The 17,625-nt window shown below is 33.3% G+C and overlaps 1 protein-coding gene across 24 annotated transcripts in view; it reads left to right on the forward strand.

The window, feature by feature from the left end:
- Positions 1 to 17,625, forward strand: part of LOC114654324 (receptor-type tyrosine-protein phosphatase delta) — a 2,007,901-nt gene that overhangs the window by 1,955,452 nt on the left and 34,824 nt on the right. For all 24 annotated transcript variants that reach the window (XM_051929989.1, XM_051929990.1, XM_051929988.1 and 21 more), the window contains 3 exons: positions 2,973 to 3,148; positions 5,923 to 6,042; positions 6,997 to 7,151. In XM_051929989.1, the coding sequence (XP_051785949.1) occupies positions 2,973 to 3,148; positions 5,923 to 6,042; positions 6,997 to 7,151 (451 nt within the window). The remainder of the gene's footprint in view (positions 1 to 2,972; positions 3,149 to 5,922; positions 6,043 to 6,996; positions 7,152 to 17,625) is intronic.

Consider the following 17,625-nt stretch of genomic DNA (forward strand, 5'->3'; position numbering starts at 1 on the left):
GAGACTTATCTTTGCAGACCATGTGTTATTGCAGTTTGCAGCTGCCAATCTTTCAGCAGGGACTAGCTTACAGGCTGATTCCTCACCGAAAAAGACTGAAGTCTTAAGGAAAGTAATAAATACAATCCAAAGACTATATTGTCAACGTGTCCCTTTCGAAGAAACATTTTGAAAGAAATACCAAAAACTTTATTAAAGCCCTTATTATTTATAAGGCATTTACCGTACCAAATTTTAAAAATTAATTTTATAATTTTTTTTGTTTTATATATATGTACTGATAGAAATAAGAAGCACACCATTTTCTGGAATAATGTGAAAATATAGTTTTAACTTATGTTCTCTCCTATAAAGCTGTCACTTGGTTTTAGATGCCCTGACCAATAGTACATCTTGTGCGGTTAGGCACTGCAACTTGCCAAGCACACACATGTGGTACACTTTTACCCAGGAAATATTTCTGGTGAAAAATGTCAGTCAGATCTCCATTTAAAAAATGATTTAAAGGCTGAGTCACAATAAGACAAAGGTCACAACTAGTTTGGGTTGCATTTCCTGAAATCTTAGTGACAAACAATGTATGTACTGTATAGGTAAAGAAAAGTGCACTATGTCTATAACAGAAACATTGACCACATTTATTTCAGCGGTCAAATATGCAGTATGTTATATTGTCAAACCACATGTGTGCAAAAGAAAAATAAAATTAATCTGCAAAACAGCACAAAATAAATTAAAATTTCACCTAATACATAAAATTTATTTAACCTGTTAGTCAAAAGTCTATAAATCTGCTCATAACGTGTTATGGTTTCCTTGTCAGAAAGAACAATGACAAGCAACAATAAGAACAAAGCAACACTTCACAAAGAGGAGTTAAGGCAACATATATAGAAGGTGGCAAAGATGTATTGTTTTCCAGGGCTTATGAAAGCCCCCTAGGACTTGTACAGGCAGCAGTACAGCATCTTCCATAAGCCCAGTGCACACTTTACAACAGTGTGTGTGCTTTAAATGTACAATGTTCTACTGCTCTTCAACAGTGTTTTGGGGAGTTATTGGAGTTATCTGGTATTTATGTAAAGGATACCCACCGTCACCCATTAACCAGCTACCAGCAAATGCACCATCCTTTAACATAGGAAGCACTCCACATTAGGAGTGTGTCACATGTCAAGAGGAGGTATATTAGTATTATGTATACTCCCAGGACACATGACTACAATGTCTGTAAAAAGCCCCTGACAGTCAGTTGCATATCACTTGGACATTTAGTGCTGAGAACCCTTTCCAAAAGGTATGGATGGGATTCAAGAGACTAGGAATGAGAATAAGATAAACCATCCATCCACAGCACCTGCAATGCCAGATATGCCTGCAATGACATGAAAACCAATTTTAGCGTCATGCAAGGCATTGCATTATTATTTATGGATCTGACTGATGTCTTTATCCAAGGTGACTTTTAAAACATTTGACATACAATTGGTTTCATTTCTTTTGTTTTTCCAGTTGGAGAACTGGCAGATGAAGTGACCTGCTCATGGTCACACATTGACAGTAGATCTGGTCACTCTCAAGTGACCACTCCAGAGCAGGCTTGATGCATCAATCAGGTCCTGCTGTACTACTGCTGAAACATCCTGCAGTGACAGGACAGCATGGGGCAGGGTGCATCCTTTGAATTGCAAGTTCCAGATATGTACATCTGTGTCTAACAATGATAAGCACTGCAGTCAGGAATATGGAATAACATCTTCAGTTTCATATTCAGAAGCTCATTGGTTTCATGCAGCAGAGGTTTTGAGCAATACTGGCTACACAACATATTGAAGGACTCCAAGATGACCATAGTTGATGTTCACATATTATGGTTTTTCAGTTATTCTCATTTGTTTATTTCAGCAATAAGTTTCAAAATTTTAGTCAAACAAGTGAGTTGCATTTCTTCATTCCATCACTTTATATAATATATATTGGCCATCAACCGGGATAAAGGGTTAGAAGAAGAAGGCAGGAATCTGTTAGTAAAAGTGAGGCACAGCCAGATTTGCTTTCTGTTATGTATTCTGTTAGTTTGGTTTACTCTTTAATTTATTCTCACCTTGTGCTTATACCTGAGATAATAAACACCCTCACTATTTCTAAATCTTTTTTTTTTCACTTGAACTACAAGTGAAAATCTAAAGCTGGCGAGGGCTTTGATAGTAACAAGCTTAGCATAGGAGCCCATACAGTACATAACTTTCTGCAGCCATCATCTCCCAGTTATTTCTTAACCAGCACAATTTTATAATTCACATTTTCTATATACTGTACATACAGTTTAAAGTAATGATTTCAAACCTTGTTGAATTATATAAATATAAAATGTCTCATTTCTGTCACAGTGTATTGTATAGAATCAGAAATCCTTTTTATTTTTAATAAATTAAGTTCGACAATACAAATTATTTGGTATGTAATTTGTTCAAAAACTTTTAATTAAGTTATAAATTATTGCACCACTCAAAAAAGCTGCTGTGTAGATGGCATATTCTAAGTGTCTACTTTAAGGTACTTTGCACATATTAAACATAATGTTCTGATAAATTAGTATTTGTATATTCCTACAACTTCAGTAAATAATACTTACTGATTGGGTTGAGGTCATATTGTGAAAGAACTCTGGGATATCCTAAACAAAGGTTGTCATGGAAAGTCTGCCTATTTTCACAAATAATTGTTCATGAATATCTAATTTAAGTAAAATTTAATTATTGCAAGTATGTAATTTACTGCGATTTATTCTTTACATACCACATAAAGTGGTTCAGATCCACTTTGCTAAAGATTAAGTACATTTCTGTAATCGAGGATGCAAGTGCTCTACTAAAATAGTCTTGTTCTCAATAGATGGCATTTTGATCTTACTATATATCAGCATTAACTTTTTTTTCCTATTGTGTAACAATATTTTTGTTCTTTGTCAGGCATACCTGGAAGTGATTATGTCAATTCCAATTACATTGATGGATACCGTAAACAAAATGCATACATTGCAACTCAAGGTCCCCTTCCAGAGACTTTTGGTGATTTTTGGAGAATGATTTGGGAGCAACGCAGCGCAAATGTTGTTATGATGACTAAGTTAGAAGAAAGATCAAGGGTATGTCCATAGTTTTCTCAGCGTTAATCCTATGTATCTAGATTTTGCATGTTCTGTTGCGTACATATGGTTACTTGTCACTTGGGAAGAACATACTTTAAAATTAATTGGCAGCATGGATGGGTTTTTGTGACTTCATCCTGACCAGTTTTAATCCTACCTTAAACCAGTACCCATTACGAGAGGCTTCATTTCCCCTCAGCCTGGCCTCGAGCAAAAATATGGCTGTGGCTGGAAAAGATTAATGCAGAAGTAATGCACAGGTCAGATGCCATTTTTTTGTTAACAAAGCATTAAGTACAGGTTTAATGCTTCAACAATCACAATCACCTATCCATAAATTCTATAACTAGTTAAAATTGATTTGTTTTAGTTTTCAAAGAATTAAAGAAGAGCAAAATTACCTACCATCCATGAAAGTATTACAACACATTTATAAATTATGTCAGAAAAAAGTAAAGTAAATCATGTATTGATTAAAATTTTCTCAGCTAATATTTTTTCCTTTTTTACTTAGGTGTGATTTCATTATGATTATTTTCTTATGCATTCTTTCAGTTCTGATGGTTACATTTTTCTTTTCATCTTGACAGTGATGTCGTCTTGTTGCCATTTTGTTCTGTATTTTTATCATGATCACTATGTTTTCATGCTCGATTTTGAGGGGAGCAGCCATATTTTTATTGACATCTATACTGCTTGCTGCCATGTGACCTCTTGAATTATAACCTGTAACGTTATTGCACAATCAGTATTTAAGATGGCAGCATGCTATGCTTCTTGCCCAAGTTTATAAGTAAATTAAGAAGAAATTACAAATGTTTGGTTAATGATTAACCAAAAGCCTTTTCTTTTATTTAATCCCAAAAATTAGTTCCATTTACTGGCACAGCATTTTTTTTCCATCTAAAACCTCTTTGGGCTTTGAAGCTCATTACAAATAATTATTTTTGTAACTTATTTTATATAACAGAATGACTGCTAAATAACATAAATTAACAAGAATGCTAATAATTGTAAAGTATAATGTCTTTCTTTAAAGAGTTAAGCTAAATTTGGAGTTAGTTGGCATTTGAATGATGGCACTGAAAAAGTATTAAAAGATAGCTGTTTATTCTAAATGTGAATTTGTCCTGTGATGTACCTACATCCTGTTTAGCGTTGGTTTATGCACAGTGCTGCTGGGATAGATCCAGTCTTCACGTCTCCGAACTTGTAGATTCAATAATGGATGAATGCTTATTTTTCACATTAGTGGCACATGTCATATGACCCAAACACTGGGTTTTGATAACCAAGGCTGTACTTATAAGTCTTGTTAAGAGTTTTTCGATGAAGGGTAACCCAGTGTTTATCTCTGCTTTTTGATAAAAGTCATCTGGTGGGAATCTTCCCATAGTTACAGTTTATGTCACTAACAGTGGATTGACATATTAAACTGGGCAAATGCTTTTACTCTTGCTTTCTGCATTAAAGCAAGAGTGAAAGTGTTTTATCATTACTTTTTAACATTAAAGTCAAGTGTTTTGACTTCCCTTGGTTTGTTTTTGTTCTGTTAAATTTGATCATTTTTGTATCATTGATATAAAATGTATACTTTTTTTAAAGTATATAGCAAGTTTATCTACCTGTTTTTTTATTATTTTGGATGGGCTACCTATTACGTGTGTGCAGTCTACTTTTATTCCCATATACATTTTTTCCTAGAAGTGTCTGTGTAAATTATAGGCCTGTCATATAAATGTGAATAAAGTGATAATATTAATTACTCTGTGATGGAGAAGATCAGTCAATCAAACAGCCTTCCTGCTAACAGTAGCAACCAGATAAGGCCAAAAAGTCTATCAAAATCAAGTACTCTGCCATTCTGACACCCCAGAGCCTCTCATTTGCTAGTGCTGTCATGTACAATTGTTGTATATAAGGCAGTTGTGTAAGGAAGCTGACAGTTGTCATGTTAGGCCTAGTGTACTAAGTGCTACATGCAACGTTAGTAGACGTTTGGAGGATCAGTGCTTCCTCGGGGCTCAACCACACTCAAATTTCTTGCTGTTGCTTTTAGAATAAATGACCCAGATTTGGCAGCCTTGTTTTTTTCTTTCTTTATCTTTGAATCAACTGACAAACGTGTTTTTATTGTATTTATTTTTTGTGGTTATTTTTTCGTAGAAATTGACCCAATTCACAGACTGCAGTTAAGGGTCAATTACCAGTGTCACATACATTATATCTTTGACCATTAAGCTTATTCTTTTAGCTGGGGATTTTATTAGATGCTGTGAAACCAAAAATAGCTGAGGAATGAAATGCATGTTATATATATGTATACATTTTTCAATAATTTAGTTTTTATATTTTTTTTAAATATTTAGTAATGTAAATTAAGAAATAGGGTGTTTATGTAAATTTAATTTCTAATTGGCAATGAAATAATAATTTGACATGGATCATATTTTTAATTTATGATGTTCTCAGCATTGAAACTATGTAATCATAATTAACTAGTGGATGTGATTTGATAGGAAAAAAATAGTAAAATATAATGACAGATTCTCTTAAATCTCTAAACATGTCTAACCAAGTAAAATACTGAACAAGGTTTGAAAACAACCTAGGTTATCAGAAAACAAATTTGCCATATTAAAATTGACTTTTCTGGCATTTTTTTTTGCTGTACTGTATACAGTGTATTAAAATATAATATTGCATATTTAGAACAAATACATTATTTCAGATATTCTGTATTTTAAAAGCATTCTGCTAATGTGTTTCAGGTAAAATGTGACCAGTACTGGCCATCAAGAGGCACAGAGACGTACGGTCTAATCCAAGTTACGCTGCTGGACACGGTGGAATTGGCAACCTACTGTGTTAGGACATTTGCACTTTACAAGGTTTGTTTGTGGGATAACATAATATAATATTCTCAAGCCTACATAATTTAGTTGGTAACAAAAAAGTATTGAGAGGGACAGAGAGGAAATCTTTTAACAAGTAGATAATCATTATCACTTAGAACTACTCACAATCTAATTACTTTTAACTAATTACAGCAGTGCAGAAGCAGGGCTGTGACACCATCTAATAAACACATGACACTTTATTTACAGGCACAAAGTGTGATTCAATAGTTGAATAAATACAATTTTTTCATTCAATTTATAAAGCCACAGTTAGCTATGAGCTTAGGTTGTTCTGTTCAGATAGTAACCAATTCTAACATAAATAATATAGACTTAATTATTTTTGTCTTATGAATCAATATATTTCTTAGTATTTGAATTAGTATTTAATAGGATAAACATGCATTTATCTGTTAAGGATAAAAAATTACTAATGACTATGGATCAAAAAATGAGTAATCTGTGTAAAATACAAGTGTATTATATATCTTTTACATTTTTCAAAAAAATAAAAGTCACTGAAAAGATTTCAAATTAATTACAAATAATATTCTACTTTTAAAGCCTCCTGCAACAACTTTATTTATTTGACAGAGTCCAGTTTAATGTCAGTTTAAGTGTGGTTTTATGGAGCTGCTGCCTGTTAGTGTTTATGCGAAATTAAATTAAGTAAAGATTTCAGGTGTCTGTTTGGGTATATGCTCGTCTAATTATTTTTATTGTGACAACATAAAATTTCTCTCTAAAACATCATCCTTTCTGTTGTTGTTATAGTATCTTACGTGCATACAGACTATACAATTAGAAATTATCCTTATAATGGATTTATGAAGTAAAGTGTTGAGTGAAAGAGAAAGCAGTATTTCTTGTTTCAGTTTCTGTTACAAATGCCTAAATTCTTTACTTGAATGCATTTATTAAAAATATTTTTTTGCCTGACTGCAGAATGGCTCTAGTGAAAAGAGAGAAGTGAGGCAATTCCAGTTTACAGCATGGCCTGACCATGGAGTTCCTGAACATCCAACACCATTCCTAGCCTTTTTACGAAGGGTGAAAGCTTGTAATCCACCAGATGCAGGGCCTATGGTTGTGCACTGCAGGTAAGTTCAGCTTGCTTTCATTTCTCTTATCCGTGTTCCCCATTTTCTTTCCATTGGCAAAAACACCACAAGTTACACTTTCTCTCAACTTGTTTCCAAATACAGCATATATATGTTGTTGAAATGTTCTCTTTGACTCTGACAGTGTTTAAGGGCTTGAAGGAGAGACTCTATCCATGACCAAGTTTATATTTTGCCTTAGCTCAGATATTGGAAATGTTGGACCCTTTGATTTCTAAGTTTAAGCAGTAAGATCAAGCCATACAGTATAATGCAGCATTTATAGATATGCACCTATTAAAACTACGCATGATGTAACCAGATTTAGTAAACAATTTAGTTTATCATTATATAACCTGAATAAAAAAATCTAAACTTCACACTTCCCTACACTAATGAACTATGCCTGCTAACTTTTGGCATGAATAGACCTTCATAAAATATAGTATACTGCATTCACTTTAGAACTGAAAGCAGACCTGAGTAAAGTTCTCTCAATGCTTAATGCAGTTTGCAGTAAATGATTAACAGTCTTTAAGAGATGGATAAGGAGATAGACAGTAAGTAAACTACTTTGAGTAAATACGTAAGAAGATTATCAAGGAATTAAATTATTATATGTAAAACTGAATTAGAACTACTTACAGACTTATTTTAAATTAAAAATACTGGTTTTATGTGTGCAGAATATAGAAATGAATGTCATTCAGCAGGTGAAAGTTTTAATTCCTTACCATCAAATATACCAAAGAAAAGAAAAAAATTGTGGCCATTCAAACCAGGTTTGTTTATTTATTTATTTTTAAAATTATGTTATTCTTTTTCTGTCTAGTTTTGAAAAATATGATTTTTTAAAGTCTAATTTGATAATATGTGACTTTTTTCAATCTGAAACCTGTGTATCTTCACAGTAATTTTGTTTTAAACAAATCTTGTTTCCAATCATGATTTGCACCCTACTCATAAAGAAGTGGTGCATCATACTAACCAATGTGGATGCCGTTGCTTTGTTCCTAGTTTAGTTTCTGCTTACTGTATGTTTGTATATAATTATCAAAATGCTTACAGTTTTCCCCTAAGTCATTTAACATGCAGATAGTTTGATGGGAAAGTCTAAATTGGCTCATTGTGCGTGAATGTGCCATTCAGTGAAGCAGTGTTAAGCTTCTGTCGTCTGCCTGAGACTCCTGGGACTGACTTTTCATATGTCTGTACAGGGTAAACAATTTTAGAAAATAGATTGATTGGTAAATAGTAGCTAAAAGTCTATTTTCTTCCCAAATCTTTTAAATTCCAAGACTGTTCAGATGTTTTCTATAATATACATTTCATCTACTCCTTATATATTACATATTTATTTTGAAAACATAAGTACCTATCAATATGCAGATTGTAAAGAAAGAAAGAAAGAAAGAAATTTTATTTGTCTTTGGCTTAGTTAATGCTAATGTCATTTTACAGTAAGACTTTTTTTGTTGTTGATAGAGTGAATGTCACACTGACAATGTTCACTACTTTTTATTAAATTGCCTTTCTGAAAATTTTAATAAAGTTGCTAATTATGCAGTATGTTTTCCTCCTCTGAAGACTTCACAAATACTATTATAATCTGTAGTTAAGTAAGTTTCTCATTTAGAACATTTTCAAAGTGTAGTGTCAGAATGAGTAAACTTTGCTTGAGTTTAAATAAGCACTATTATTATTATAATTATTTAGCAGATGCCATTATCAAAGGCAACTTTTGAAACCAAAAAAGTATATACAATGTGAGTGATTAAAAAGCTCAAAGTTATTAATAAATTCAGACAAGTTGAGCACAAAAATTATAGTATTATAATTAGTCTCAAGACTAGATAAAAAGAGTACAGCTCAAACATTATCAAAGAGTTTTAGCCTGTAGGCCTAAGAAACCTTACATGGTTTGAATTTCTTTTGAACTTCACAAAGTAAAAAGATTTATGAACTGTAGGTCATTTAGTTCATCCATTTCTTGCAATGTTATAATCAGTAGTAGACTGTGGGCTCAAAATAGTACTTGAGATACTGTCCATTAGTGAGCAGTGCCACTTTCTGAAAATAATAAAAATTGCGTAACATATTTGCATGTCTTTCAGAAGTTCAGAAATATTTAAAATACCACATGCAGGCCAAGTGAAAAGTTAACCAAGTCTGCAATGTTATTACAGCTGCCTTGTTACTAACATGGTAAAGCCCAATACTGTAATGGCAATCATTGTTAATTCTTTACTTTACTCAGAATGGTTTTAAAATATGGATAGAAACATGAAAATAATATGTAACATCTCTATAAAGTAGATTGCTCCTGAGTCACATTTTAAAGTGCCTACATATATGCCACATTTAAGAAATGCTTTCAAGTTTTGTTCTTTCAACTGGCTTCCTCAAATATTGGAAGAAATAGAAGAATATGATGTGAACAACATCAAGGCCTACAGGAGGTGAACAAATGTTCCAAATCCACCATCTTGTTCAGCTGTTGCCCTTGTTGCCGATTTAATCTTACTACATGACTGTTTACTAAAATTAGATTCCATTTACAGGATAACATATCTGAGATTCATCAGCTATATCACAATGTCTGCATTTAATATCCTAAATAATCATATATAAAACAGACCTTGAGCACAGACTTCTGGGGCTTAGCTTTTTCAACAAAAACTTTAGTTTAAATACAAATTACAACACATTTTACCACCTGAGTAAACAATTTAAACAATAATAAGGAAGTTCTTTATTTTTAGGGGACACACACGCAAATTTGCTCCAGTTTATACCTGTACCGTATCCTTTTACACTTCAAACTGTATAACTAAACCAAGCAAACAGTATTAGATTACAACTTAATCAGTCAGTCGGTCATCTTGCTATTTACTTCTGTTGGATTTTTATTTTTTCAGCCAATGTACTCTGCTTTGTCCCCGGTTCTTTTAAATGAAACTGTGTTGTAGTTATATGCATTTGCAATAAACAGAGGCTCTCAGGAGCTTTTGAATTTTTCAGCATATGCAAGAAGATTGATTTTATCGAAATACAGCACATTTCTGGTGCCTGCAGACCTTAAAAACAAAGATAAGCCTCTTATTTTTCCTAGAATTCTACTTTTTTTAATTAAAATGTTATCTGTACTGTTGCATTCTTTATATGATCAGATTTTTAGTGGTCTGATTATAGTATTTCATATTAAATTGAATGAACAGAGTAAAAAATGGCTTTCTTTGTCTTTTTTTTTGGTTATTATCATTAAGTGTGTTGAGCACAGAAAGTGAGAAATGATGGAACCAATAAAACTGTGTCTAAATCAGTGTCTAAAGGCTCATGTAGTATTTTAAAGTAGAATGTTTAGCTGTAGTAGAATCACTAAATGATCAAAATATAAAAGCTCAATCTGGTCTCTAAATATCAGTGAAATATTTCTTTTGATGAAACAATAATAATAATCAGTATCAGAATCTGAACCAGTTTTATTCACCAGTACTTAATGTTACAGGAATTTAACTTGGTAGCCTTTGAGCTGAACAGAACATCACATACATATAACATAAATAACAAACTTGCAAATGAAAACAAAAAAGAAACAGCGTATGTCTGTTTAGTGTGCATACACACACACATTTCATACAGTATATGAAAGAACACACAAATACAGTAAGCAAGCAAGACAGGCTAAAATACTAGTAGGCTCAGAAAACAGAATTGTTTAGGTGTCTGGTAGTTTTAGGTTTAATCGACCTAAAGTGTTTACCAGAGAGGAGTTTTTTTAGACAATTGATGATCTGGGTGAGATGAGTCAGTGATGATCCCTTTGACATGATTTATGATTCATCATTTTAGATTCAAACAGGATTGCAAAAAATGGAAGAGCCTAGCCAGTTATTTTCTCAGCAGACCTCAAAACACTTCGTAATTTTTGTAGCAATCCATGACTGAACCAAACCAGACAAAAATGGAAAATGTGATGACACTTTCAGTTATGGCTTTGTAGAACTGTACTAGGATGGGATGGGAAATATTTAATTTGTTGGTAACACTTCAGTTTAGTTATTGCAAAGATGCAACTGTTACTCATGTACTCTTATGTAACAAGACTTTAACAAAGGCTTCTTTTGGTGACCATAACACTTGCAAAGCATCAGTAAAGAGGTTATTCATCTGCAATATGGTATTCTAAAATAACTTCACTTTGGGACGGTCTAAAGTAACTAAAGTGAGACATTTGTCCCTTGATGTTGGATACTTCAGTATAAGAATTGTGAACCCTTCATATTCATTAGTAATTTTTCCAGCATATCAAATGCCACACAGAGCCACTTTACCGATGCTTTGTGTTATGAACACCAAAAGAAGCCTTTGTTAAGGTCTTGTGTAAACAACTGTAAATGTGTAATAGATGCATATTTGCAGTACCTAAACTAAAGTCTTACCAATTTCTTTAATTGGCATATAAAGTTCTTCTGCTATCGTGCCTTCTTATTTATGGAAGTGGTTATTATTGTCCTATTGTTTGTGATAGTTGTGCCAAAAAAATTGAAGGATTCTACCAAATTGACATGTTGCATCATTAGTTTTTAGAAGAAAAGGATATAACTACTGTTTACAAAAAGTCAATTACTATTGTCACAGTTTTGGTGGCATTGAGTCAATCCTTTTCACCTTGCTGTATGTTTAGCTAATTTGTAGTGACCTACTAATTAATTATTTTAATTTTATTTTAAACCATCATATTTCCACAGCTGTAGTTTTTACAGTCTTATTAAACTGCTTACAGAGTATTCAGTGTATTAAAAATGGAATGTTCCACTCTTTATGGTTGTGAATCTCAACCTACTTCAAACAGGTTTGCTTTAGAGTTAATATTCTTGAAATTGCCTTAACTGATTTCTTCAATAAGGTCACATCTGCTGTTTCCATAGACCAGCCAGCTCCATTTAGCCCAATATGTGGATAAAGAGCTTGATTTAGTATACTAATTTTCCTTTGCCAAGACAAATAGAGTGTTGTTTCATACTTCTTAGTAAAATGTCTAAAATATAGTTAGCTTGTTATGTTGGACTGCTTTAATTGTGATGAAAAGATACGACCTGGGAGGTAAAGCTTCACAGGAAAATAATCAAGGCAATGCAAGATTTACGTCAAATATGTTCAGAGATGTTCTTGCATGTAAAAGTAGCTGCAAAGCCACAATGATCTTTGTGACTGTCACATCTTGTGTTAAATTTTTTATTGTTGCTCTTCATTCACACAGAAAAAAGCAACAGCAAAAGGGAGCAACTGAGTTTCGCTAAAAATGATGGAGAACACAAGCTGATTTTAGAGAAGTTTTTTTTTTCTTTTTCTTGTGTCATTGTGAGTTGTTCTCCAGGTATTCCACATTTCCTCCTGTTTGGGTAAGGTTAATTGGCAATTACAGATTGGTTCATTAGAGTGTGGAAGTGTTTGTTAATGTGTCCCCTGTGATTAACTAGTAGCCAATCCAGAGCTGCTTCCTGATGTCCCTACCTTCTGCAACCCTTAATTGGGATTAAGCATATTTGAGAATGTTACATGTATGTTATAGTAATAATAACATTTTATGTTACAAATCACTGACAACTTACTATGTACAATGTATTGTATTTCTAATGTTTATTGCAGACCATTCTTAAAAGATGTGTAGTACTCATGTTGATGCATGAAAACAACATAAACATCTTTAAATATGGTGAAATCTGGGAAGTACTTTTAGGAAAATATCATAAATTAATATTGCAGCCTGAAAAGCCTCAACATGCTTTAATAGCCAGCAGCAATTTGTGTAATGAAAGCACCACCTTCAGACTTAATGGGTCAGTGGCAGTTTGCTATGAGCTTGGGATGATCCTGTCTGATCTGGTTTTAGTACATATTTACAGTAACAAGACTAACTATTGGGTTTAGCGTAGTTACAGTGTGCCCCAGAGCTGTGGAAAGGCAGTGGACCAAGACTAAAATTAAATGCAGGTGCATATGTGAGTTGGAGAAGAGAAACAAAGTTGGATGTTAACTTAGACCACCTAGTGAGAAGGTTTAATGGACTTAGTATGGTGGATAATGTTACAGAAACAATTCCGCACAAATCAGAAATGAAAAAGCACAGGTATGTCATAAAAAAATGGAAACTGTATTTTATATTTATATTTGGACTGAAATATAGCATGATGCTGAATTAAATACATTTAACTCAGTGACACATAAAAAGACAAGCAATGCATGGAAATGTGAATGATGCATAATTTAAGCAATTGAAAAATGCCAACCAATATACATTTAACCATTAGTCTTCAGTAAAAAGACACAGAGTCGTCCCTAATTGAGAAATCGCTTGGCTGCTGGTGCAGAAAGTGTGCTTTGAAAGATGCCACCGTGTTTCCCTGAAAATAAGACAAGAGTTTTATATTCATTTTTGCTCCAAAAGATGCACTAGGGCTTATTTTCAGGGGATGTCTTATATTTATTCATTTATCCAAATACAGTCATGTCATCTTCTTCTGGAATATTGTCATAACTCTCTACGTTCAAACCCTGTATTCCGGCCTGAATTTCATGCTACATCAGCCGCTTTTAAGATCCTATAGGATTGATGTGTGTGCTTAAATGTTTGATGAATGGTTCGATGTGGTGAAGCAAAATGCCGACATACACATGCATTTGTGGTGCTTTTATATTCAAGTGTCGCATTTTCCCCAAAGTTATGACACGATATATTTTAAAAGTCTCACATACCATCTTCTGTGCCGTCTTTTTTTTTGTACCTTTACAATACCATCAGAATGTATGGCGGCGTATTTGAGTCACCGAGAAAAAAAATAAGGATATAATGAAAATGTCTATTTTGTGATTAAAGTAAAAATTTCAGCTTTAGCCTCGAAATGTCCTCTTTAACCTCGTAGTTTACTTTATCATTAAAGCAGACCATTGTAAGTGTCATCTTAAAACCAACCCAGTTGTTAAATCGCTACGCACTTCTGGGGCTTCTATGCGCTTCTGGGGTTTCCTCCTGACCTGACAGCAGCAATAGATAACCACACAGAACACCTTACATTTATGATATTCCAGCTTTCTTCACATTTACAATTCTTAGATTTATACTTGATATCACTTTCATGATGAAATACATTAAAAATCTGTATGCTACATATTACAGATAAATCGTTAACTTTGTTTAAATAATGAATACTGCTAATAGTTACACATATGGGGTGGCATGTTGGCAGAGCGGTAGCGCTGCTGTCTCGTAGGGAGTCACGTTCCTTGTGATTCATGCCTGGAGTTTGCAAGTTTTTCTGGTGGGTTTCTGCAGTGTGCTCAGTTTTCCATCCAAAGACATGAAGGTTTGGGGATTTGGTGAAGCTACAATGACATTAGTGTATGTATCTGCTTGTGTTCACCTTTAGATGAGCTGATGCCCCGTCCAGAGATTTTGTTTCTGTCTTGCACCAAGGCTGCTAGAATGGACGCATCCCCAAATTGATGGATGTAATTTTTAAACATTCTTTTTCAGAGATATTGTGGATGTTTCGGGCACACATATCGCTTCGCGTGAAGTATAAACCTGGCCTTACTTTTCAGCTGACGATCTTGACTAGGGCTTATTTTTGGGGTAGGGCTTATATTACAGAGCAGCCTGAAAATCATGCTAGGGCTTATTTTCGGAGAAACACAGTAGCAATTTCACCTAATGCATGCATTCTTTCGGCGTATCATGGGGTTTTTTTTGTGAGTGTTGTCCAGATCTTTCATCAGATTTCTAAAAACATCTATTATATAGAGCTTGTGCTCCACTGTGAAGTTTGCACTGTGATGAGACATTCGTTATCAATATTGCCGGCAACCACCTGTTGACTAAGTATTTTATGCTCTTTTGGTAACTATTGGATTAATTTGGTTATTAGGAAAAGCTGGGTTCATAATGAACGACACGTAACAGCTCTTCTGTGTAACGTACATAAATTTGAAATGAGTTACAGTAAGACCAGATTAAGAACCCCACAAGCCCCAGGGTGTCATGCGCATATGTTTATACTCTATGAATATTACATATAAAAGTAAAACAAGCCAGGAGTGGTCTTCCTTGGAGAGTTTAGTCAGTAGTCAGAGGAGTATGCAACAGCATGTTGTTAATTGAGAATGGGCAAGACATTAATAGGCAATCAGACGGCCAGCTAAGCATACTGAGGTGAAACATGAACCAAAAACAAGTCTAGCTGTAGATGAGTTAAACTTCGTACTGGTCTTGTTCCGCTGTTTATGCAACAGCACTTAGACCTCCTCGTCTCCTCTTATTACCACACTAAGTAGTGTGGTCTTGAGCCACAGTTAGTATGGTACACTGCATTTGACCCCAACAACGTTTATTGAGTGTGTAATACTCAGGTAAACTAAATTATCAATCAACCAGTTTCCAAATACTAAATTTTGCAATCTGAGTAATTTGCGAATAAAAACCTGCCTCCAATACAGAATTAATTTTCTTATCATTTACATTTATTTATTACTTCTGGTGTACTTATAATATTTCCTTTAAGGTTCATAATATTTACTGCAAGGTTTGTTTTTTAGATTTTGTTTAACCTAAGTGTTCTTTTAACAAAGCAATGATCCACTAATCCTCCAGTAAGTTGTTAATTACTATTAAATTAACAGGGGAAATTTTTATTTGTTCCTAAGGAATTTATAAAAGAAGACATAAAATTGCTGTGCTTTTCTTTGCTTCCCAATGCTGCAGATATATATCCAACCAAATTCATCTTTTCCTGTAGCTTATATTTGAAGTGCTAAACATGTTAATCTTTTTTAAAATTAAAATAAAGTTGATTTTCATAGAGAAAAGAATTTGAAAGGCGAAACATTTTTGGACACATAGTGAAAGCATTTAAATCACTGTGGAATGCAGAGTAAAATCAAAGATTGTCATTATCTTTGCAAAAATCGAAATAGTGTCATATATGTTTGCTTTTTTATGCAAATAATAATTTCCCAGTCATCTCAAGATTTGTTCCCACTGCCAGTATAGGAGTGTGTTGTATCAATTAAAAAACTGTTTCCTGATTTAACATTTAATCTGTTTTATATTCATAACATTTCATTTCATGTCAAGAAGCCAATTTTGAAATTATAATTTTGAAATGACTGCCTTCTTGAAGGGCATACATTTTTAAAAAATATTTTCTTCTTTAAACCTAGAAACATAGTCCATATTTGTAATAAAATGTTATTGATTTTTATGTTTTTTTTAATAATTGAAATTAATACATGAAAAAGAAGTAAGCTATGCTCTATTAATTATTATTAATTATATTGTATTTTGTTAATTATTATTAATTATATTGAAATTAGATCAAATACCACTATCCATCTAGGGAAAAGATAAAGAAAAGTAATCATTTAGACTACAAAATAAAAATAAAAAATGAGCAATAGTTGAACAAGTTAATTTACCAGAGACAACACTGATAAAGGCCTGCCAGATTCTAAAGAATGTTTTAATTGTCCAACATAATTTCATTTTCTATTCCTAAATAAAACAGGACATCTTTTGCCAGTGCTTTTATGGTAGGCGGGTTTCTATTCTTCCAGCTGAGCAATCTAATGTTAAGTAAGTTATTACAGCAGACTTTTCATTAAACATTAATGTGCCATTGGGTGTTGCCCCAGACAAGCTGTTAGAGGAATAAGAATTATTGTGAACCCAAGAATGTATGATAAATAGAAAGATTCTAATAGGGTTTAAGTAGGGGACATAGTGAAAGCAGGTGACTGATGACATTGCTCAAAATAGAGCCCTGACCTGAATTCATTTTGGATAGTCTGAGTCAAAAGATGTGAAAAAGTCAAAAAGAATGATGTACAAATTTAATTTGGGCTAGACTACATTTTACATAGATTGTGTGTTTTTATCTAGTTCTGACTTCTATTCCCTTTCTGAAAATGTAACTGAATATTGCTGTTTCAAATGGTGTTACAGAATTAGAGGCACAATCTTTTACCAACAATGATGTTTGCCAGGTATAATTCGGAAAAGTTTCTAACTTGAATGTAGTAAAAGAAAGTTGTGATGAGAGGTTATATTATTAGGTACAGTTGTCAATGGATGTAAATGTAGTGTTAGTATGCAAATCTCTAAAAGGTCCTTATATGGAATACATTCCATATATTAAATATTGTGAATTTTAGAAATGGTGTATATGCATGATTGCCTTATAAGGGCTCAATTGACAGTACCATCTCAGCATTTAAGTGTCTTCTAAACTACTATATTGTAAGTGAGGCTAAACCACTGGATGTCTACTTGGTCGTCAGTAATCAATGCTGTCTGGTGCCCAGAGCAAAACATTTAGAAAGGATTTACTGCAAGATTTCCATTTCTGACTGGGTGTTTTACCCTCCATTCAGTTGATCAGACTTTGGATATCTTGCTTAACCTCTTTCCTTCTCAGGT

This window comes from Erpetoichthys calabaricus, chromosome 7 (genome assembly GCF_900747795.2).
Source record: "Erpetoichthys calabaricus chromosome 7, fErpCal1.3, whole genome shotgun sequence".
NCBI lineage: Eukaryota > Metazoa > Chordata > Cladistia > Polypteriformes > Polypteridae > Erpetoichthys > Erpetoichthys calabaricus.